This window comes from Patiria miniata, unplaced genomic scaffold (genome assembly GCF_015706575.1).
Source record: "Patiria miniata isolate m_02_andy unplaced genomic scaffold, ASM1570657v1 HiC_scaffold_3, whole genome shotgun sequence".
NCBI classification, from domain to species: Eukaryota; Metazoa; Echinodermata; class Asteroidea; order Valvatida; family Asterinidae; genus Patiria; species Patiria miniata.
This window is the reverse complement of record NW_024037069.1, coordinates 35576886-35602257: the sequence shown is the minus strand read 5'-3', so window position 1 is coordinate 35602257 and position 25372 is coordinate 35576886. Positions and strand designations below refer to the sequence as shown.

At 39.2% G+C, this 25372-nt stretch overlaps 1 protein-coding gene across 3 annotated transcripts in view; it reads left to right on the top strand.

Moving 5' to 3' along the window:
- LOC119738008 (oxysterol-binding protein-related protein 9-like) overlaps nucleotides 1-25323 on the top strand; it is a 30471-nt gene extending 5148 nt beyond the window's left edge. The window contains exons 1-18 of one of the 3 annotated variants that reach the window (XM_038212714.1): nucleotides 390-866; nucleotides 1657-1735; nucleotides 2427-2503; nucleotides 10292-10474; nucleotides 11726-11776; nucleotides 13091-13123; nucleotides 15359-15467; nucleotides 15910-16123; nucleotides 16479-16579; nucleotides 17201-17363; nucleotides 17919-18099; nucleotides 19177-19261; nucleotides 19605-19715; nucleotides 20422-20626; nucleotides 21044-21122; nucleotides 22076-22167; nucleotides 22874-23009; nucleotides 23744-25323. In XM_038212714.1, coding sequence (XP_038068642.1) covers nucleotides 753-866; nucleotides 1657-1735; nucleotides 2427-2503; nucleotides 10292-10474; nucleotides 11726-11776; nucleotides 13091-13123; nucleotides 15359-15467; nucleotides 15910-16123; nucleotides 16479-16579; nucleotides 17201-17363; nucleotides 17919-18099; nucleotides 19177-19261; nucleotides 19605-19715; nucleotides 20422-20626; nucleotides 21044-21122; nucleotides 22076-22167; nucleotides 22874-23009; nucleotides 23744-24025 — 2295 coding nt within the window. In that variant the 5' untranslated portion in view covers nucleotides 390-752 and the 3' untranslated portion in view covers nucleotides 24026-25323. Of the gene's footprint in view, nucleotides 1-389; nucleotides 867-1656; nucleotides 1736-2426; nucleotides 2504-10291; nucleotides 10475-11725; nucleotides 11777-13090; nucleotides 13124-15358; nucleotides 15468-15909; nucleotides 16124-16478; nucleotides 16580-17200; nucleotides 17364-17918; nucleotides 18100-19176; nucleotides 19262-19604; nucleotides 19716-20421; nucleotides 20627-21043; nucleotides 21123-22075; nucleotides 22168-22873; nucleotides 23010-23743 lie in introns of those variants that run through there. The other 2 variants (XM_038212712.1, XM_038212713.1) reach the window with 2 other exon arrangements.
- Nucleotides 25324-25372: the final 49 nt, after the last annotated feature.

Below are 25372 nucleotides of genomic sequence, written 5' to 3'. Positions count from 1 at the left end.
TGGGCTTAAGGAGGGAATTCCAGACCCTCCTTTGTTCATCCTTTTGTCCCCCTGTGGCCTAGATTCAACCCCTGTCTTTAGTTCCCAAGTCTTCTCAGTAATCCTCCGTGGTTTGTTTCTGCTTGACAAACTCCACATAATTTAGAGCTTACACATGCGGAGCTTGGATACAAAAATGCAAATTGAGTTGAAATGCAAATTGAGACCATAGATTGATGCTGGTACTGTACAGTATTTAGCAGTTAGACAAAGGAGGAGAAATCATGCATGTTATTATCATAACCCAGTGGACTCTTCTTCAGCACACAAGCTGATTTGTCCAAATTTTCTAATGGCATGACGTCAGCTTATCATTTATTTTTTTTAACTACCAGCATATGCTACCTTCATTTTACAACCATGTAAATATTCTGATACTCTCCCAATATGATCAGTGATATGTTGTACATTATGTTTCTGTTTCAAGTATCAGCATAATGTGTGGATATTGATACTGGGTCTTTATGGTTGACTAACTACAAACCATGCGTGACTGCACAGAAGCACTGTACAGTAGTGAGTCTGTTCTAGCCTGTCCCTTTGTATGAAAGCACTTGCTTTCAGCTGGCACCACATTGTCAATTGTTGTATTTGTGATCAATATTCCTGGGAGCATGGTGATGGTTGTCAGTCTCATATCTGTGGACATTCTGGATGTGTCTGGAGGAGTTTTGTGCATGCAGTGGAATAACTAGCGCCAAGTGAGCCTTGATATGGTGTATAATACCTCAAGGGGTTACAAGGGGGTACAAATGGCTGACAACTCTGAAGAGCAGTTGTACATGGATTATGTGGTCATTCCAGACGGGATGCAGGATGAGGATCAGGTAGGTTGGGACCTCAATAACAGCAACGGTGTTATCACTGGTTTGATGTAGGTTCCAGACATGCATGCACACTCTATTACATAGAGAATGCATACGCAAGCAACTCTCTGTAAGCAAAACTACTACCCTAAGAATATGTTTTTTGTGCTGTATGGCTTGTCTTACATAATTTTTGAGGAATTCTTTTTTTTAATGGGAGAACATAGTATCTTGAAGCCACACCTTTTTCAACTTCAAATAACATCAGTGATGGTCAGTCATTGCAAATATGTTGGGAAAAAAATAAATTGGGGACTGATAAACTCAACATTTGTTAGAAAATACTTTTAAAAATGACTCTTCATGGACTTTGTACTAAGCAACGAGATTAGCATCAGGATTCTACACTGTTTCCATTTTGCGATGAAGGAGGTGCATTGATGAATGTGGTAGAGTAAATATGGGTCATTTCTTTCTATACATTTAGGGTCCAAAGTGTGACATTTGTCCTGTCCCTGTAAACTTGGTACTTTGTAATTTGCCATTCAAGTATGTATGAATGACTCCAAATGATTTCTTATTTGCTGGGTACATGTAGGTAGTTTGCTATTCATAATCACCCTTGGAGGATGACTGCATTAAGGAGTGCATCAGCATTATACAATCATAAATGTCAGATGTAACAGGGACAGGGAATAAAGTCGACCCAAATTTATAGAATGACCCACTTATGTGTAAGACCCCTCCTCTCCATAAAACTTAAATAAAGAGTTCATTATTGGGTATTGATCAGTATCTGATTTCCTGACAGGGTGCATTGATCGGTATTGATGACCAGGATGATTCCACCTTCACCATTACCTGCGACCAGAAAACCTTCCATTTCCAAGGTAAACCATTGTAACTTCAATTATGTGAGGCGTGCTGGCAAAATGAGACAGAACTGGGCAGAGGTCGAAATGAGGGTTTGTAGGTATTAGGAAAGAGAATACAATTCTCCTTACAATACTGTTTGTTGGACTTCAATCGGAAATTCCGTTGACAAGTTATGGCTGTTTATAGTTCGCATCTATCGACATGTCAGACAAGTAAACTACTGAGAAAAAGGCCTTTAATATTTCACGTTTTCTGGTTGTCAAAATGAAAGATGCTAATTTTTTTCCTTAAAAACAATTTTATTCCATGACTATTAGTCTACCGGGTATTACTTTAAAATATGTGTAGTAGACATACCAAAGATTACAAATATCAGTAAATCTGAAAATTGAAAAAAAAACACCTTTTTTTTTAAAAAATTATTTTTTTCCACTACGCCCTGTGCCCAGTTCTGTCTCATCTTGCAAGAAGGCCTCACATTATTGTGGTCTCCTCAGTGAAGACATTTCATTCTACAAATGAAATAAATCCTTTTCAGACCAAGATTCAGAAACACTAGCTGGGTTTTGAACCTACTACCAATAATATCTTAAATTAAAGATCTTAGGTTGGCACATCTACCGCCTTGGACATAAATCTCTACATGTGTGGATGTACATAAAGCATAATTATTCATTCAATATTTTTGTTGCAATCTTCAATCAGCTCAACATGCTGACGAGAGGGTGCAGTGGGTCAATGCACTGGAGGAAACAATTCTCAAACATTCACAGCCTGCCAGGGTAAGCAATCCGACTTTCTTTCTTAAAACAAGTCAATAATGTTAAAACAATGTCAGAGATATAAATCATGATAGAAAGCGTAAACGTTCTCGTCTGTAATCTTGTAGCAACAAACGAAATGTAAATATTGTCTTTGTTTTGTAGTCACTACAAAACCACAAGAGGGCATGTTACATCTGATAATGTAGTAACAAATGGATAACGTATCACCTGATAGCCTATGAGCGCTCCCTGGATGTACAGTGGAACGTCGCTATACCGAACACCACTATACCGAACATTCGGCTATATACCGAACATCATCCTTGGCTCCCGGTTTTAATGTACAAAACATACCGAACATCGTTGTTAAAAAAGTCAACGTATTCCAATGTATTCCATGTACACGTATTAAACACTGCTGGGCCACTTTCTATTCCCGAACATCAAACCACCCATGGTTACATCGTGTTTGAATGTGGAAGAGTGATTGATGGCTATTATTTCCCCAAGGAATAAAATGGAAAACCACCCGTTGCTAAACGTTTGTGACAACTCCTCGTTCGTCCGCGGGATGTGAGAAATGCCAGTTCAGTGACTGCACTATTGGTCAAAAGAGGGTACCGGCTGTTCAAAATCGCTATACCGAACGATCGTTATTACAAACACTTTCTATGGATCCCACGATGTTTGTTATAGCCGCGTTCCACTGTAATACATATTATGCTCTGTATTCCCAGTAGAATGCTCACTTTTTTTCAATGAATACATTTTTCTAAGTAAAATCTCAACATGTAAACTGTAAGTTGGAGTTTTATAAAGTGTGGATAGTTAACATTGTTTAGATCCGTATTGCAAAGTGTATGTGTGTGATGATAATTCTTTACATAACATCAAACATTTACTGAAGTGGTAGAAGTTATAGGTTTTGAGTTTCAGTTGTAGTGGAGAATTTGTTTTACTTCAATTTCTTTTTAATTCACCCTCTGTGTTCTTAGCCTCATGGTGTTGTACGATGTACATGTACATGTACAAGACTCTGCATTTCATGATGATCGATGTATACTCGCCAGTCATGGTTGGCCTGCTTTCAGTGGAGTACCGAAGTGAATACGTCATGCGCACAAAATGTGTATGAAAGACATTAGCGCGTTATTCAGCCCGTGAACCAACACGTGCGCGTACTGAACCGTACTCCATTCATTTGGGCTACACTTTCTGGTTCTAAATGACGTCACACTTCTGTACTCCATTCTTGCGATACAGACTTACACTACAGTACTTTACTTTTGTATGAAAGCCCATCATTGTCAGACATGCATACAGTGGATTGTGTAGGAGGATACATTGGTCATGTATAAGACACATTGTCACTCATGGTATACATACATGAACATGGAAATGTGTACCGGTATCTAGGCTTTTATTTACACACATGTAAATACGTATACAGATGCCGCTATATTTGGCGGTTATCCACTATTGGCTGGAGGAAATAAATAAATATATACTGGTAAGTATTGACATGACTGAGTTCATACTCATGCTTAATACCATATTTGCATAGTTTCAATCAATTAAATTTTCCCATTACGACTACTATGAACAGGACCTTTGATATTGATAAGTATCCCATTAGGTAAATAAAAAGCAACTGTTGCACATGTAATGTACTCTGTATCAAAGTACATGTATACTTGTTGATGGCGTCAGTCAAGGCATGTAGTCAGTTACATATAATCAATCAGTTTAGCTGGTACCCATCAGATGCAGGTGCAGTAACGCCATCTCCGAAAGGGTGTGTTTGTATAGCAAGGCTATTTCTTGCAGCACTCCTTGTTTATAAATATTTTGCGTTAACTGATTTTTTTTTACAGAGAGAACGGCTTATTAGTCAGACACCCCAAAAAATTCTGCTTAAAAAAATTGTCATTTGCCCATCTCCGAACTTGATATGGATATGATGCAACATGTCACTTAAAACTTATCATTAAAAATATCAAACAGGAAATTTATTTTGGATTTTGTTGATTTGAGCAGTAAACAGAAGGCTATTTGTTCTGTATCTGTTGGATTCTGTAGGATTCAAATAATACTGGCCAGGAGCAAGGTGTACATGTAATGTGGGCAATTCCAAAGAATAACATAAATCTCAATGACAAAACTTCCAAAACATCCCAATGCCACAGTTAATCATGTTTTTCATTGTGTAGCTTAGTATCTGTATTTGATTAAAATGTAGTTGTTGTTTTTTAACAATGTTAACAGTTCAGCTGTTATTCAGCTGAAAAATTATGAATAGTACACAAAAACAAAATCCATTTGTCTGAGTGCAATCACACCATGGTGTTCAGAACTGATTTCTACTACAGCAAAACAGTTGGATGAATAATTTAAAAAAAAACTATTGTAGTAACTAACTGATAAGTGTTATCAGAATTAAAATCCACTTGATGATAAAACTTCTATTACGCACGCAGTTGAGTTGTCCAAGATGACGTCCGACACTGTGGAACTGCCCAACTACCATTATCTTGAAGTACAATGTACTTCACCAAAATAAAGTAGAAGCCAATTTTAAGGTGGAATCACGGTAAACCACCTGAGCAATTTTGTAATGCTATTGGTTGAAGGAGCCTGGGGTGTGCGTACCAGCTGAGCGCCACTCGCGTGAGCCTTTTTACTTCCTCAGAAAATGGCTGTCACTAGATAAATATTCTTTTCAACCTCCTGGAAATAGCAACCATGACTTTTTCAGTTTTTCCTCTACATTATTAAGACAGCTACTCAACTTTATACAGTCTGTGTTCCAATCTCATACATGTACCATAAATTGAGAAGTTATCTCAACAGAAAAGCATTTGTGCAAACAAGTTTAGAACACTCCACCCATGATCTATGTAATTCATTGCTTGCAGCATGGCTCTGTACATTCCATCATAGTAGTATCATATCATTCCGTGTCCATGCTTTGTCAAGTAAGGATGACAAATTGATCAAAAATTTCCTAAGAGTACCCAAAAACCGTGTAGAACAATCCTTATATGACTAATGTAAAGTACTTGGGCCTAATTTAGATCTGCGATCTCGCCTGTGATCTAGGTAAGTTGGATTTTTTAAAACCGGCCCACATGTCAAGTACCACTTGTGTAGTTTTGATGAGTTCACAAGTCCAGTTTGTTCCAGGGGTACATTTCAAAGGTACATGTACATGTAGGTACCATCGGTCACTATTAGAAGTATTATTTTTAGATGTCAAAGATTGCCTTTTTGCCCCAATGAAATAGGGAGTACAGAAGTTGTCATGTGATAAGTTGCTCATCAGTATGTGGATATCAGAAGTCACAACTCACATTTTGCTGTTTATTCCTGGATTAACAAAAATGCTACACAGGTGATTCGCAATATTGCTGCAGTGATCTGCGTTTGACTTTCTGCTTCGGTCCATTTTGTGGGAAGTCCTTGCGCTGGAACTGAAACAAAGGATTTTCGTCCTGGAAGCTCATTGATTTGGAAATTATGCGCACCTGTCATACAGAATTTCTGAAGACTTTCCTATGGATGCATATTGTCACCAAGACTTTGCAGTGAAATTCCTACAGCAGCTGTATATGTTAGAACTGTCCTGGCCAAAGAAGTAAAAAGCTAGTGTAGTCTTCTTCTGAGTACTGTAAATGGCAAAGGAATGTTTGAGTTCTATTTCCCATTGTGTTAAGTTCTTTGGACTGGGCACGGCATTCCATTCCATTCCACACGCCTGTTTTCAAAACTGCTCGACTTGTCTTACAATTCCATGCAGTCAAACTTCCAGGAAATATGAGGCTTAATATGCACTACTTCAGACCACAAAATGGATATTTTTGAGTTTGATTGAATTAACTGAAGGTGCATACAGTCCAAGTTGGCAGTCTGTGGTCTGGATAAAATGATGGGCCTTTGAAAAATTGTCAAAACTAAAGTTGGAATACTCAGTAATAGATGCAGTGATGTCCGTGAGTGTTAACCAGTGAGAAGTGTCTTGCCTTTTATGCTGTGAATCTTGGTACTCACACGTAGTGATGTACACTGTGTGGAGAACTCATCATCATCATCATCATCATCCTCCACAAGACACAAAGCAAGAACCCGCAATGAACACGGAAGAGGCGGCACCTAGGGAGGTGGTGCGCAAGAGGAGAACTAGTTTGACTAAGAGATTACTAAGGAAACGTTCCTCAACCAGAGACAGTAAATTGTGCGAAGATAAGCAACGAGAGCCTGAGCATGATCATGATCGGACGGACTTGGCAAACTCGGTAGGGAGAAATATTCAATGTGTGATTTTCTCCCAAAAAAATTATAATAGGGTTTTTGTGATATTGTCCTCATTTCACAAACAACATGATGTTAAAAATGACAACTGAAATCCCTGTATCAAACTAATTTTTTTGACATTTTCATTTGAAATTGATTTGATTTCTTAACATTTTTTTTCAAGTAATTTAAAATGGTGTATTACTCAAAATTGGCTCAGGAGAGTTTTGATCCTATTGGGGTTTTTTGGTCAAAAAAGGCTTGAATAAATTTAGTACAAATCTTGTGTCCCACCCTTTTTCAGTATGAATAGGCACACATTATTTTTTTGTGTAAATGAATCAACTTTTTCTGTCAAAGATTGAAACCCTTTCGACAAAGAGTACTTACAATTTCCTACATTATTGTATAATCCATTGTATGTACAGCTACTGCATGGTTGTACTGTTCCCTTTGGCAAACAATTCATGGTCTGGTAGCTCACAAAAAGAGACCTTTCTAAACCTTTCTTCGCTTTGTAAATAATGTGTAGTTGGGTTGGAGAGTTTCTAGTTGGTTTTTCCGCATGTTGAAAACTATAAATGCATACTTTGTATTGGAGTAAACTGCAATGTTAGGCTATGCATACTACGGTGAAAGAAGTGGTTGCTTTGCTCTGTGTTTCATCTGGTCTCAGTTCAAGCCACTTTGTGTTCCCTGCTGATGCTTTCATCATCTTGAATAGTTGGCATCATGGCCATGAGTGGTATTAACACTTTGAGAAGGAGACTAAGTTCTTTTGATCGCTGGTACAAACAGGTAAAATTGATGACATGTAATGTGGGATTTTGTGCATTTTTAGGAATGTTAAGGTTTAAGTTGGGTTTTGCCCTTCACTGATGTAACATTGTACAATTCACGGTACTGTGTGAGAAATTGTGAAAAAAACTCACAAGCTTGCTCAGATACACGTAGTTTCTGGTTTTTATTTCGCAAGGCTGCTTGCTAGTGCAGACATCGTGAGCACTCACCCACAAGTGTGCGTGACTGATTAATGCACCTGTCAGACCCCATGACCACCCCCCCTCCCCTGCATGGTGCGTCAAGTGTGCGTCATGCTCCTCATGGCTGTGACACAGGGGTGTGTCAAGTCATGATTTGGTGTGTCTTAATATTTGTGGGGTGCATCACAGCCTGTGAAAGGTTGGTCAAAAATGCTGCCAAATGGCATAAAAACTATGCATTTGGTGCATCACTACTCTGACACAGGGGTGTGTAGATTCCACAAAAGGATGACCCACTGTTGGACAATGACACACCAATCCCCGGATAGGTGCATTATAACGAAATGTGCACAAGGGTGCATAATTTTTCTGTGTTCAATAAGAATGATCCTGTTTAGTGCATTTTTTTCCCTTAAAGGGGTAGTTACGTACAGATTGTATTCACAAATTAGTGTGTATTTATTCTTGAACGTTTATCTGCAAAGATCTTGAGTGGACATCATACCGAAGAGCTGATTCTGTGAAATGCACTCAGAAGCCAAAACAAGAAATGGAATTCCTAATTATTATCCAAGGATGCATCACCGTCATTCCCTTCAATCATAATGAATCTCTACTAATCCACATGTACATATTCTGCTGCAATCACTACAGATGCACTTAAGCCGTCATATGTGTAAATATAATTACAGTAGAAGCCATCATGATCAAATATAATTCATTAGACGATGACATCCGGTTTGTAATAATAAAAACACATCATAGACGTCTCAAGGATCAAGGAAGGGAGGTTGCCTAGTTGCGATTACGCAAGCATCATTGGTTGTTCATGTATGAAACAAGGATCGGCGTGTCTGCATACAGACCGTTCATTTCATTGATGTGTTGATGTTGAGGCGTGCTCTTGGTTTTTTGGATACTCTGTCTTGTAATGAAGCCGGTTATCAAAAGATACTGAACGTATTTTCATGTATGCATAACTCAGACAGACTGATACATCTGTGTTCATGTAGATTAGGAGCAGCTAATTACTCCAAGGACTGGAAACTGAGATTGGTAAATAAATTGTACTTGTTTGCTAGAATATTTATTTAAGGTGTTGGTTTTTCTGGAATCAGCACATTTTCACTATTTTGTTGTCTGACGTGATGATGCCTTTGAAACCTGACAAATAAATTGGAAAGTTGCTTTGCTTGTTTCTGTCGACTCAGCTTTTCTGGATACTGCTGTTGAACATATTAAAAACCTTTGAACATTAGCCTCTCTGGTTAGATTCGAACCACCAACTCTAACTTGCTAGTTCATTCAATCCCTGAGCTTCCTGACGTCACCTGACTGATTGGAGTCCTGTGCAGGAGTGTAGACTGAGATTGTATGCCGGGGGTTCCGGGTTCGAATCCTGGCTGGAATGAAGTTGTCCCCGGTGGTGCCAAAGCACGGAATATGGTAGACTGGAATGTGCATGTAAAATGGAATCTAGAAGAGAAAACATGTATATTTGTAGTGTTTCACATGTTTCTGATACTGATCCCAAACAGCTGCAAAGTTTACCATTGTTCATCGACCTTGAAATGGATTTGAATATTTAATATACTTATTTGTTCAATAACGCGTTTTCTACTAATTACGTGATACATACCGTGGGAAATAAGGTTAATTATCGTGAGATAGACAGCAAATCTACAGACCTTCATACATTCCTTAGTCTGGAGTCGTATCCTGTCCATTCATGGGTCAGACGCATTCCGTAGGTTGCTGTTTCTGCGTAAGGTCCGGGGCTGCGGTGAGTTACTGGAAAAGGGATTTGGCTGTGTCGTAAAATTGAAGTTGTAGCTGTGTAGAAATAGATTCTGTAGATGTATTAGGAAGACTACCTGAGAATCAATCCTTATTCATGTTATCTATGCAGGATGATGGGTCATCTAGTATTGCCTGATGTACCCAGGACTGTTCATTTCTGTGAGTTGGATCAGCTTGTCAAAGCCAAATATGAAGAATAAGTGTAGAACATTATGCATTCTGTCATCGAAGAATTGTGTGAACTGTCTCACCTACAACAGTTAAGCCTGCTGTATCCATCGGAATCCATCAGATTGAACTGAAAGTCATTGATTTATCTCCTGTGTCAATTGAATCCAGTTGATAATTACACCCATTGTTAGGACGGACAGATTTCAGTAGAATTATGGTCATTAATTTTGTCAAATGCATGTTTTACTGATTTTCCCTTGTGTCGCTCCAAACCACCTGCTGTCCTTTTACTCCCTTTACTGCCCCAAAGCACCCCGGCACAAGATGGTTGTATGGATTCACCAGGGAATAAATACAGTGTATTACAATGTATTACAATGTATTACAATGTAGTACAATGTGTTACAATGTAGTACAATGTAGAAAATTGTAGTTCACTGTAGTACAATGTAGTACAGGGCTAATGGGTTAAAAGCTATTGCAATTTCAACTAGAATTCAGAGACAAAAAAGTGCATAATTTATATGGAGTTTTCTTTTTGTTTTGTGACTCCTTATTACAGTTTGGTAACAAGTCACGCCCCCGACCCAAACCAACAGTCCAGGATTTCGACAGGAAACTTGCCGAGTCAGACGCCTACCTCCAGATCCTCATCGACCAAGTCTGTGCGTTTGAGGCACGGATTGAAAAACTAGAAGACGAGGCGGAGAAACAGAAATATGAACAACTCAGGGCTCAGGCCAAGGTCAGTGTTTTTATTTTGAAGGGGGGGGGGGGAGGAGGGATGGAGGGGGGTGGTGGAACGATAATCCACCATAATCTTCCAAGAGTCTTGGGAAATCTATCGAGAAGTATTGAGGATTTTTCAGAATTGAGGATGATTGAGCACAGGCGCCTTTACTTCCACCCTCCCAGATCTCTCACATTCTACAAGGAATTTTTTGAAACCCTGGCAGTATTTAAAAATGATTGAGCCAGGCCCCCGTCATTTTTACATGGCATTCTCTGTAGTTAAAAAAACGCCCCCCCCCAAACCCCCCCAAATCCTATATAGATACCGTTAGTTTCATATTGAGCATATGAAAGGGAGAGGACCTACAACTGTACTTGTAGCTCAGTGCCATGTACATGCATGCTTACTCACACACGTATAGTAAAACCCTTGCAAGTGCTTCTAGTTAAAGTTGCCTTCCTCGTGCTCTTCAACGAATTCAATTTTTTTCTAATATTAAATTTTCAATGCTTTTTTCCAACACAGAAAACCTTTTTTTACCCAATGTTGAACATCAGCGATCCTCTGAAAAAGAGTTTTTTTTGTTTTGGGCACAAACAGATTTACTTTGTGAGCAGACTGGCTCCCGGTCGGGTTCGTGCATTATTAATACTGATTGTGGGGCAGGAACAAGCCTAACAAGAATTATTGTCTGGCAGCCAATAATTTAAAATGGAAGTAATAATTCAAAAACTAAGCAGTGTTTTTTTTTGGTCAATGTCTCATTCAAAAATGAAAAACGTTTGTATTGCTAGAAAAACATCAATGAAGAAACAGAATTTACTTTTTGGGATAAATCTCGAAAATAGCACAGGAATGCAACTTTAAAAAAGCCCAGTTGGTGTTTCACTCAGAGCTGCTTTTGTGTGCTATGCAGAGACCAAGCTGGTCAACCATAATAATACCAGTGCTCAATGCACACACATACTGTAAATTGTGTGTAACGTGAAAAGAAAACCTTGAAATAAGTTCTGCAAACTACAGTTAACTCTATGATTTTGTAGAATCGGGAAAAAAACCCACTGTCCATGTTTAAAGGGAGTGTCCACCAATGTCATGGGCATTCCCAAACACAATAGGTCTTCCAAAATGGAAGGTTTTTGTGAACAATGGACCTAGCCTGAAATCCATACACGTATAATACATGTATTCAATTCAGTGTTTTTCAGTGTGTGGAATTTACAGTACTATGACTTTGGTATTTTATCCTGTTTGTTCACCCAGGCTATGATTGAGTCTGTCAAGCAGGCCATAGTGTTATTACAACTAGCCAAGGTAAGTCAGAACTTTTTCTTAGATTTTTTGATATTTTTTGGTTTGGAAATAACAAAACTTGTAATATTTGCATTCGCAGTCATTTCATTTCACACAAACTCTGCATTTATTGTGGCATTATATTGAATCTTACATGTTAGGCAAGCGGCAACGGTGGCCATACATTTATTGTACATGCATTTGTATTGTGCTATTTATACATTTCAATTCGCATACAGCTCTGCAGCAGTGTTGCTCTAAAATAAGATCAACCTTTTTCTGGAGAAGCAAAATCCATTCTCAATTTTAGAAAAATATATCTTCCCTTGAATGGCAAAAAATGTTCAATATAAAAAAGGTGACGCTGCTGTGTAGAAAATACAACTTTTAGTAAGGAAAAAAAGCAAAATGTTTGGTGTGTTTTGCTGGCATAGAGTAGTTATAATGAAGAGGGGAATACTGCAGGTGTGCATATACTTAAGTTGCACTTCAGTAAGAAGAACATGTACGATACATGAATTATAGCAATGCTCATTATCAGCCAAATTATAAAAATAACAAAACGCTGTAGTTGGGCATAAGACATTTTTTTCTTTCTTTTGTTGATCTGTGGGATATCTGCATACATTCGTATATCTGACAGTGTTGTAGTCTAGTTAGTTGAGTTGAGTCCGGTCCGAGTCTCAAGTCTCTTGGGTTCAAGTCCAAATCCAAATCACGAGTCATAAGCCAGTCGTACATGTACCGGTACATGTAAGCCCATGTATTGTTTGAAATGGATATATGCATGGACACAGACACTTATACATCAATACTGTAAAGCGATACTTACATGTAAGTGATGCGCTGTAGTGGGAAAAAGGTAGGAGCTCATTTAATAATTACGGTACTTGCAGCACCACCTGGACAGTGGTGCGGTACGGTTGGAGTTGTAGACTCAAGTCCTACAAAGCTGATATCTGAGACATGATATATGAAAGCTGATATCTGAGACATGATATACGAAAGCTGATATCTTATACATGTAGACTAATTCGGTGACAGCCATTTTCTGCGGTGGCACCAGGCTCTTGGGAGTTGCGCTCAGGTAGTGCACACATACTCCGGGCTCCTTCAACCAATAGGGTTACAAAGATGCGCACGCCCTGTCTATAAGAACATGTGCAGCATGTGCGTGAGCGTGGCACCACCGCAAATATGGCTTCTAATTTTGTTCGGAGAATTCCAGTAGAGTACATGTAACAGAAAGGCTGTAACTGTCAGATTTCTGTTTCTTCACTTTTTCATTTCTTGTCTTTTCACTGCTGTTTTTGTTCGTTTTCATGACCATGACAGTCCACCATTAAATGGCCTGTGAAGGCACCCAAAGTGAGTACATAGTACATTGTCATGCCATGCCTGGTACCGTACATTGCTTTGCCTGGTACTTTGCATTGCCTGGGTGTTCTGTGTTATTTTAATATAGTAACAATACGGTAAATGCGCAAAAGGTTTCCTCATGCCTATCCCACGGATGCAAAACCATTGCCCTCTAACTCTGCCTTAATGCATAAGGTCCATACACAGCAGAAGTTGAATGTTCTCACCACTGTCTCCTGTGCTACATCATGAATGAATAGTGACTGTAGAAATACCGGTACTGCAGCTGTGACAGCTGAGTAGTTTGTAGAATGTCTGCAGACTTTGCTCAGTTTTATAACTCTATGGTAGAACCATAGAACTTTGCAGACAAGGGTCAAATTTCAATAGACTGTGTACTGTGTGACTTGGCACAAATTTTTTTGAATCTGAGTTCGTTTGTGCATTCAGTTCTTGCAGTTGAAGTCCGTCATTGTGTAGATGAATCTGTGCACCTGATCACTGTACACTCATGAGGCCCCCATCAATGGAGAAACCATTGTGCACACTATTGTACAAAGCAACTGCCCTGTGATGGATAATCTGAACAATAGCTAGCACAATGCTTTCGCCATTGAAGGGGGCCTTCATGATAAAATTGATAGCATGCCCAGATTGGTCTATAAGAGTTCATGTTTGCGCATCTATTTATTACCATCATGGGAGACTCATGTTTGTGCATTTGCATCTTTTATCTAATTGTTTGTCTCTTCTTCACTGATGCTGTTCAGTGTTCTTTCGTCTTTCTTGTGACCTGTGAGTTGTTTGACAGAAGTTTGGCAGACGAAGGACTCCATGCACGAATTCTTGTTACAGGCTTGCATTTAAGCATGCTTCATGTAATCAGAGCCGTCACTTAAAATCTGAAGAGCTTGATGGGATACTAATTGTTATTTGTGCTTGCCCCATAACTGGCAAAATTTACTGGACTGTACTCCTTCCATAACTTGGGCCTATTACCATAAAAAGCAGCAATTGGTATGGCAGTTTTGTCAAAAATCCCACAAAACTTGGGGTTATCAGTGCATATCTCAAACTTCACCCCATAAGTCTTTTTTTTCAGTTGGGTCCAGTAAATTTGCCATATTAATTGGGCTTTGTGTATGCATGTAGATGTACATGGGTTATTCTAAGATCCAAAGTGTGACATTTTTCCTGTCCCGGTTACCTTGGTACTTTGTAATTTTCCATTCAAGTATCATTGAGAATGACTTCAAAATATTTTTGTATTTGTTGGGTGGATAGTTTGCTATTCATAATCACTCTTGGAGGATGACTGCATTAAGGAGTGCATCAGAATTGTAGAATCACAGAAATCAGATGTAACAGGGACAGGGAAAAAAAGCGGAGCCCAAATTTACGGAGTGACCCACGTGTATGTTGTATGTGTACAAAATGTAACACATGGTTTTGTTCATTAGCAGTGGTCACGTTATGTTCCATGCTGTTTTTTTTTTTAGAAGAGTTCAGGCATGCAGGGGAATAGTCCTATTGAGAACACCTGGTGTTCTGGGCATGGCCTGTGTGCTCTGTTTGATTAGTCGGTATATTTGCAGCAGTATGTGTTCTGCATGCTCTGTAACATTGCTTAGTATTATGCATTTTGCATTATTATTATTATTATTATTATTAATTATTTCTGGTAATGAAACCAAGGATTCCTAAAAAGCACCCTAGGCACTGTAGCTCGCAAGCCTGAAAAAATCTGTAGAGGGAAGACAATGTGAAGAAATTTACAGTTTTAGAGGTGGGAGGAAAACCCCTGAAGAATGTTCTGGGGAAAACTCATGGAATCAGGTAGGGACTGAAAACCCAATCCACATGTGGGCCAGGGCAGGAATCGAACCCGAGCCATAGAGGTGGAAGGCGAGGAAAGTACAATGTATGGCTACGCCAACCTGACTCCCTGAATCTTTTTTTTCTTTACAGTGTATCGTTGTTAAAAGAGATGTTGTACAATAGTCATGTCTTTACAAACTTGGAGAGTAGTGCGTGGAATTCTTTGCAAATTTTTTTTTGCAATGTGCTTTCTCCTTTTCTGCTCATGCATGCTGATGCTGCTGAACAATTTTGTACACATGTATATACAGTTGTGCAGAAACAGATCATACATGTATATTTAGATCTTTAATTTTGATGGCATTCACTGCAAACAAGTAGTGGTTGCTTCATAACGTCACATTTGTTTTGTTATTCTATTTACAGAACACAGTCAACCCAGTGAATGGCCTAGTAGCCAATGAAATAGACACAACTCACCATGACAACGCTACAGATGAGCCGCTTGACAACCAAGTGCCTTTAGAAACACAAGGTAAGAGCACTGTTAGTCAAAACACAGATTGCTGTCTACATTTTGGGCAAGTTCTTCTGGTCATGTGAATGTCATTTGTGGAATAGTATCCTAATCCAAAACTATTTTTACACACGCGGCTTGTCAAGTTTAAAAAAAAAAAATTGTGAAACGTTCATGTACTTTGATATGGAGCTGTCCCATAGCATGTAACTTAATGCAGACAATTCTTTGATTAACTTTTTTTCAGAATGCCAAAAAATCTTAATGTCAATTTTTTTTTCAGAATGCCAAAAAATCCTAATGTCAAATATATAAATTACAACAAAACTGAAAAAAAAATAACATCACAAGTTGTTTGGTACATTATAAAAAAATTAATTAGACAGCATTTAGCTTTTCTACAGATGTCATATTGAATGTCCTATGTATTGCTTCAAAATGCTTTCTTCTTTCCGTCCAGTTGTCACCCAGGAGGTGGAGCCCACGCAGCCATCTCCCACCAGCATTGAGTCAGCTACTGAGTGCTTCGAGGAGAACAATGTTCTTGAACCGTCCACATCCCCGCATCCCACTCCTGTGATTCCAAGGACCGAGCACATCCCAGCGTTGTCCTACTCAAGCAGTGACGATGAGGACTTCTATGATGCGGACGAGTTCCCGGACTTAGACTTGGGGTAAGAGATTTGTGCTGAGGAAAGTAGCCAGACTGTGGATAAACTGGATATAGTAAAAGGGCACAGGCTGTAGAAATGTGACCTTTGAACCTATTCTGGTCTTTTAATTGTAGACAAATCAGTCAGTAAACTTCAAAGCAGGCTGCTCATTATCTCATACGTCCTTGAGCAACCTACTTTACTTTAATTGTATGGGTTAGTGTATGATCTACATGGATCCCTTGCCAGCTAATTTGAACAGCTTTCAAAGAAAATGCAAATTTATTCAGTCTTAACAAACATGTACAAACAGAAATTGCTGACGTTATCATAGACAGACTTAAAAAGTCCTTGGGTCCTTTCTTTTTCCCCCTAGACCTCAAGGAAGGCCTCCAATCGAAGACGAAGAAGAGGAAGAGGTCGTACAACCCCGCATGCACCCGTCCAACATGTACGAGGAGGAATCAGATGAAGAACGTAAGTGGTATGCTAGTGTGGAAGTTATTGCTAACAACAGCAAGAGGATTATGAAGCAGGTTTATAAGAACCTGATGTGGCAAGTGTAGACGATGCTATGTAGCTGCACATGAGATCCAAGAGCTTGTAATCAAATCAATCACAATTCAGCTGTTAGTCATATATTGTAAGTCCAGTGTCAAGTCAGGTATTCTTACTGTTTTCGAAGACTTTCCGATTGTCTTTGTGCATCCCCTGTTGCTTGTGACCTGGCAAGTGATTTAACTAATGATAACAGCTCTGTATGCTGTGTGTCCTCAATTCACACCATATACACACATCTTTGTAAACACCTTCAATCATGGACCCCCTATTGTCCCTCTTTTATACACTAACTTTTTAGGAAGACCACCCATATGTTTTGTACACACACATCAAAAGTGGATCTTCGGTCAATCGTGGACCCTATTGTCCTCTATCGTTCAAGGTTCACGATTTGAATCATACATGTACACACACACAGAAAAGCCAATGTACAGTAGAGAAGTGATGTTACACTGTTTTACCTTTGAAAGTAAAGTTACCCATCCATTAACCCCATCTTTCCCTCTTGCTCTCCCCCTCCTCCTCCCCCACCCTCAGAACTAGACTGTGAAGGCCACGGTAGCGTCATCTCCCACCTACTATCTCAGGTCCGTCTTGGTATGGACCTGACTAAAGTCGTCCTACCCACCTTTATCCTGGAGAGACGCTCCTTGCTGGAGATGTACGCCGACTTTCTAGCCCACCCGGATATATTTGCCACGTGAGTCCAAAGAATAGATCCTTTGTGTTGAAGCCATCTTTGAGGTCTGAGCTTTTGAATATAAAGAATCGATAATTCAAAATATCTAAGATTAATTTGCTGGAAGACTTTCTGTCAGTGAAGTTTCTTCAGACGATATTTTATCAGTTGGACATAACTTTTTGCTGGTCTTTTACATATGACTCTTTGCCAGTTACATGGATGGTACTTTTTTGCCAGTTGGTTAGACATGATTTTTTGGCCTGTCAGTTTGACATGACTTTTTACCATTGTTGTTGGAATGGTATTTGTGCCAGTCAGTTTGACATGACATTTTACCAGTCAGTTTGACATGACATTTCCCCCCGTCAGTTTGACATGACTTATTGCCATGCAAATGAACGTGACCTTTTTGTACATGATTCCTTTGAAGATTAGCTGAAAGTAACTTTTTTGGCCGGTGTACTAAAAATGTCCTCATGTTCTATGTGAATTCTAAATTATGCCTTATGAATAGATGTTTGAAGTGACTTGTTAGACTAATTTGAAAATAAATTGGTTTCCAAAAATCTACAGCATCTCAGACTTGGAAAGTCCCAAGGATCGCATCGTGCAAGTGGTCAAGTGGTTCATGACGGCATTCCATGCAGCACGCAACAGCTCAATAGCTAAGAAGCCTTATAATCCCATCCTGGGAGAGACCATGCGATGCTGGTGGGATCTAGGAACACAGAATGGCAAGATTGACGTCAATGAGGTGGGTGTCTGTCTGTCTGTCTTTTTATCTTACTGTCTATCTGTCTATCTTTGTGACTGGTTTTACCTCACGCTCCCATCCTGGGAGAGACAATTCAATGCTGGTGGGATCGAGGAATGGAGAATGAATAGATTGATGTCAATGACGTGGGTGTCTGTCTGTCTGTCTTTTTATCTTACTGTCTATCTGTCTATCTTTGTGACTGGTTTTACCTTGCGCTCCCATCCTTGGAGAGACAATTCAATGCTGGTGGGATCTAGGAATGGAGAATGAATAGATTGATGTCAATGAGGTGGGTGTCTGTCTGTCTGTCAGGGTGTCTTTCTGTCTTTGTGTCTGTCTGTCTTTCTGTTGTTGTAACTGATGTAAGAAACCTTACAATTCCATCTTTGGAGAGACAATGTGTTGCTGGTGGGATTTAGGAATGGAAATTTATTCCGCGGTGAAATGTGTCAGGATTTTTCCTGATTTCAGGAATTTTTGTCACAATTTTCAGGATTTTTCCTGATTTCAGGAATTTTTGTCACAATTTTTCCCAACTTCAGCATTTTTTTAACAGTGTTGCAGGAATTGTAAAGAATCCCATTTGAAAATCGAGAGTTCGTGACGTTTTGGCAATTTGTTCTTAAAGTTGATTAAAGTTATGTAGAACAAAAGAAATTGGTATATTAAGGGTGCCTTTATGCAAATTTATACAAACGTATTACCATAGATGCTACGGTGCTCTAGGGCCCTCAAAACCCTGTGCCGCTTATTTCGTGGATATTTAATTTTCCCCTAATATCACCCCCGATTGATGTCAAAGAGGTGATTGTGTAAGAAATATTTAGATACATGTACCTTTTTGGAATGAAAAATATTGCAGTGACGTAGCTTTCAATGTCATTGCGACATCTTCATTCATGTGGGTTTGTGTCCATCTATTTGTCTGTTTGTAGGGATGATGTAATATCTTTGTGGATGCAATAAAAACATATCATTTGCTTAGACAAAAAACCTTATCACAGCATGACAATGCTTTTGTTTTGTTGATTAGGCATATGAGCAGAGCTTTCTGGTTTGATTTTGTTAATGCAGGAACAAGTGACGGAAGGGCCGGTTCCCTGGGCAACCAAAGACCAAGTCACATTTATAGCTGAACAGGTATCCCATCATCCTCCAAGTAAGTAGATGTCCAAGTCCCACCCAGCATCTCAAGACCAGGCTGACATATTCTCATTTGATTCTAAAAGTTTTGAATGACCAACAAGCTGTGCTTAAAAATACTTCAAAATGATCTAAATTACTGACGGAAGCCAAACCAATAGTCGCAAGTTGAGGATATTTAATATAACCAGTGACTCAAGTCAGTCATTGACTCAGTCAGTCAGTCTGGGAGTCAGTCAGAAAGACAGACCGACAGAGAGAGGACAGTCAAAATTGGTAACTTGTGAGAGTAGGCCATGTTTATGTGACACTTTGAATTTATCATTGTTTTTAAAAAAAATTCTTTGGTTTTGGTTCAGTTTCAGCATTCTACGCAGAACACGTTAACAAACAGATGTCCATCAATGCCCATATATGGACCAAGTCCAAGTTTCTTGGTCTGTCGATAGGTGTCGAGAACGTTGGACAAGGTAGGTACCTTCAATGAACTGACAGTTGTAAGTGAACATTTTTCACTGAATGTAGAAGAAATTTGCCGTTTGAAACATTAAATTTGCTATTGTCACGGGGTTGTGGTCAAGGCAGTCACAAGTTCAATCATAAAGTAAGATCGAAAGAAACGGGGGTAATAATGGCAATGGAATTCTGTCTTGGTCATTTTGAAAAGCTTGTGACTTGACTTTAGACTAGATGGCTTGTGATGGACTTGTAATGGCTTGTAATGACTTGTAATGACTTGTGAGGATTTGTGATTGACTTGTGATGACTTGAGACTGACTTGTAATGGCTTGTGATGGACTTATGATGGTTAATGAGGACTTGTGATGATTGTGTGAAGACTTATGTCACTTTTGATGCCTTGGAAGACTTGGGAGGATTTGTGATGATTTGTGATGATCTGTGAGAGGATTTCTCATGACTTGGATTACTTCCAATAACTTGTGCTTGACTTGTGATGACTTGTGATTGATTTGTGAATGACTTGTGCTTGACTTGTGATGACTTGTGCTTGACTTGTGATGACTTGTGATTGATTTGTGATTGACTTGTAATGAATTTTGACTCGTAAAGATTGTATGAGGACTTGCAATGACTTGTGATACTCTATGAATAACTTGCAATGACTTGTGATAATCAGTGATGATGTAAAGACGACTTCTCCATCCTCCCCTTCAGCCTGTGTCTCTGACCTCAAACATGACGAGGAGTACATCATGACCTTCCCTAATGGCTACGGCCGATCCATCCTGACTATCCCTTGGTTTGAGATGGGAGGCAAGTGTATCATCAGCTGTGCGAAGACAGGATTTACTGGCACCGTCACCTTCCTCACCAAGCCCTTCTATGGAGGCAAACGTAACCGCGTCACAGCAGAGATTACGTGAGTTTAAACTTTTTAACCCTCCCCCTGCCTACCCTACCCCACCCCACCCCATCCTACCCCACCCTACCCCACATTCACCCCCTCATCCACAAAAAAAGAGACTATAAGCATGTTAATAATTTCGCGTTTTGTATGATGCTCTACTAAATGAGGCATTGACGATTTGGGAACTGCCAACATAGAGCTGCAAAGTTCAGTTGGTAGAGCACCAGTGTTGAGGTCCTGATGTCGCAGGTTCTAATCCTGTTCTTGTAAATGTCTTTGTTCAGCCAGATATTGACTCAACGTTGACCCAGTCGGTTTCCCGTTGTGGTTTCATTGATGAATATTCTTTCAGCTAAATCTGAGCGAGTCGGTGTTCCCTCTATTTAAGTTGACAGGGAATGATATGTGATGTTTTCTTGGTCATTGCAGGCATGTGTCGGATCGTAAGCCATTCATGACCATAACAGGAGAATGGAACGGTGTCTTGATGGCCAAGTATGCTAATGGGGTAAGTAATATAACTCAAAAAATGCACGTAAGAACATTGCTAATTACCTTGAAAGGGACCTACCGAATCATTCTGCCTGAAATGGTATTGTTCGGAGGGCAACAATCATTTAAGGTGGTTTTAAAAAGTGTGCCCACGGGCATAATTCTTTTACACACCATAACAATGGAATCCAGTTACGAGACCCCAAAAATTTTGCACACATTTTTTTGTTTTCTCAAAGTGTATAGTATCTACCGAGCGGAAATTACACAGATTAGTTGTTATGCACCTTTCTTAAGATTTTGAGCAAATTTGTTGCTTCAAACGAACAAAATGCACAAAAAGCAAATGATCTTTTGTACCTTTAAGTTAGGTGGTGTTTATAATTCACAATGTGGTACGCACCGTTTCATTTCTGTTATACTATTAGCAACTCTTAGAAAAATATTTTGGAAGTTACTAATCATCTAAAATACTGTAGTCATAGCAGTTACCATTATTTCAGGGGCAGTGTGCCCTTCAAAATATTCTGATAAACTAAGTACACAGATATTTGTTCAACTTCTAGAGATGTACTTTTGATGTTACAGCGACCACATCTTACAACATAATGGAGTTAAAAGGATTCCATCGTAATGACTTAATACAATAATGTGGTACTTACATAACACATTATACCAAAGGTCTCAAAGCGCTTCACAATTATTACCCCTGTTCGTCGGGCCTAGGACCTTTTTTCTGCAGCAGATCAACATCAGTGCAATCTGGTCTCTACCCTCACAGGTACCCATTTAAACTCCTGGGTGGAGAGAGGCAATTGTAGTCAAGTGCCTTGCCCAAGAACACAAGAACCATGTTCCCCATCAGCGTTCGAACCCCAAATTACAACACGAGTCGAACACCGTATTACCATTGGACATGCACATTGCAATATGGCTCAATGTGTTTCGTTTTGTTCTATTCTTGTTTAGCAAACGGAGGTTTTCGCAGACACCACAACAATGAAAGCCGACAAGAAGAGGATCATGCCCACTGAGAAACAAGGAGAGTATGAATCTAAAAAGTAAGCATGCCCTGATGGAACTGCTAGGCACAGAACATTTTATGAGCAAACATAATGGAGTTAAAAGTTTACCTTTTATAGCATTTTTTTTACTTCTATAGTCGGTCCATATACAGTTGAGTCTCGTTAATACAAACTCGTTCAGACCTAGCCAAATTGTTTGTTATATCAGAATTTTGTATTAAGAGGAACATCAGTCCCATTCATTGTGCACATAAATGCACAGTCGGGACTTAGACTTTATGTTTGTTATAACCAGAATTTTGTATTAACAGAGTTTGTACTAACGAGATTCGACTGTTATGTAATTTTAATTATTATATATATCAGGCTTCATAGTAGTAAAAATAAATCAGTGTATTGAAAAGTTTTGGAAAAATACCCAGATGACTATACGATATCATTATTTATTATTGCATAGACATCTGGGCTTTTATGTTTTCGAACACATTTGTTTGGTTCTTGCTCCATCTAGCGTAGAAACTCATTTGTCAACCAGTCAACATGGCAGTCGCTAGAATGGTTCCAGAGCAGGAACCAGTCTAAGCCAGAAAGAAGACGACAAAGGGTCGTTCAGTTCAAGAAGTGGAATGAAAACTCTGCAATTTCCAGGGAAAAACCCATGGAAGCACGCAGGGACAGAAACCCAAGGTGTGGAAAGTATAACAGCACGGACTTGACTCCCATTATTATTTTCAAATTTCAGATTGTGGAAAGGCGTAACTCACTACCTCAAGACCAAGAACATTGACAAGGCCACGGAATGCAAACACTTCCTCGAGCAGAGACAGCGACAAGAAGCCAAGGACAGGAAAGAGACGGGAGAAAAATGGCAAACAAAGGTGAGGTCAAAGGTGAAAGGTCGTACACGGGTCAGGGCCTCCAAACCCTTAGTTTGATCACAGTGCATGACAATATACACTTTCAAAAAATTGAGGTTGTTGCCTGTCCTCACATGCAGATATTAAGCCAGGTCTCTAGTCTAAGGCTATGGCTATAAATAACACACAGGTCTATGGGAAGTGGCTGCATCCGCTTCTGTAGACGTATGTGTGATTTCAAGCCATAGCCAAGACATTCAAACACGGCTAACAGTCATTGTTCCTATGTGAACAGGTTGCTGGTCAACATTTGTGTTTAGTTTACGTAATTGAACACTGGTTCACTTCTATTTAATTCAGTGAAGGAAGGGGACATGTTAACCCTCCTATGAAACATGCATTCTTAGCCAGGCTGTTACTTGGGTCAATATTGGTCACGTGACCCATCGGTGTGTTAAAAGTATACCAGGGGAAGTGGAAGGAAATTTTTACCATTTGTGAACTTGTAAACAGCAGGAGGGAAGCATTACCGTCTATAATTATATGCTGCTGCATTTTTAGCCAAGTTTGGCATTTTTGTTACACGAATGTAGAAACGTCCTCAAAATATTTGGAGGTTTTTTTTACCCAATGGTAAGCCAGGGATCATGTCCAAACTTAGGATACCACTAACATTAGCACTATTGCAAAGCTGGGAAGTGGCAGTCAGGGATCACTCAGAGAGGATGCAGCTAACTTTCTTCTGTTTGATGCAGTACTTCCATGAAGATGGCGAATGCTGGATATTTGACAATCCACTCGAGAAACGCATCAAGGCAGCTCAGGAGGAGGCTTCCCGTAAACAACAACAACAACAACAGCAACAACAACAAAAACAAGAAAAAGAAGAAGAAGAAGAACAACAACCACCTGCCCCACAGCCAACCAACGCTGCAATCACGAACTCTCACATACCGGGCGTCCAGGGCGACGGACCAGCTATCAACCAAATGCCGGCTAAGTCGGCTAATCAGGAATTAATGGATTTCCTCAGCTGATGAGGGGGATAACGCCATGGCCACCCCACCTGGCCTGTCTATGCAGGATTTTCCTTTCATGCGCCATCTTGTGATTTTCTGTTCTCAAGACAATTTTCAGGAAACAGTAACCGGTAAACGCAATTTCAACGGATAGAGAATACAATATATTAATCATGACAAAAGATCAGGACAGTAGAACGCTGCTTTAACAAACATTTGGCTTCAACCAATGTCTCCATTAGCCCCAAATGTATGCACAAGTATACAAGCACTGCCTATAATGAAATCCACAGCACAATATTGTACGGACCCTAGTATGCTTATTGTAGTGAGGTCAAACTTTACTGTTCATCACAACACAAAACTACAGAAAACCACTAATATTTCTACCCAGATAATGCTACATGTAGATTGAAGAACGTTTGCATCCCTGCAGTCAGTCATCGATGACCCAGCAATTTCAAAAATTTTCGTCTTTTTCCAAAGAAATATCAATTTCAGGTGTGCATGGAATGTACCGCTTGGCCAACCTAACCAAAATGTCAAAGGTATTTCTTTGATTATACTTTCCAGCCTATGGCATGTTTCGTTTCTCTTTATTTAGTCGTCATGCCCCAAATGTGCAAATTGAATCCTAAAAGATATTTGATCTTGATATGGATTTTTTAAAGCTTCTGGATAAGAGCTGTATGTGGATTGGCTTATCTTTTTTGTTACGTGCGTCAAACTGAAAAAGGATCCAATCAAATTCTTTGTTTCATAAAAGTTGTTAATCAATCAATCAGTGATTATTACCTCAGATATATATATATATATGAGGGCTTAACAGTAACTCCCCCATTCCCAAATTTACATATTCATAGAAATGGGCAAAAAAAGAAATAAAATTGATAGGGTGGACTTGAACCCAATTTGTACAAACAGAAAGCAACATACAGAAGAAAATGTTATTTATTTCAAACATTTTCACCAGAAACCAAGATAAGAATTAAGCAGCGTGAAGATGAAACTTTATGCTGCAATTAATCACCTCTAGTATAAACAATTAAAAAATGTTTTGTCCATCAATCTTCGTAGTATAAACATGATTATTACGACTCAAAAAAATGTCACAATGTCCGCGTTTGTGTAAAACAAATTTCTACACTGAGTAATGTTAAGAGCATCAGTCTGGCACCCTATTTAGCAAAATTTCACTGGCGTTGCACTGCTTATACAAACCCACATTTACTGGATTTAAGTTTCCTCAAGAAATGTGTAATGTGTACAATAGTAACGAATGATATAGAAATATTAATAAACCAATTTATACAAGATACCAATGTGTGATGTCATTCATTGTAGAGACTATTTACTGTCATTTGT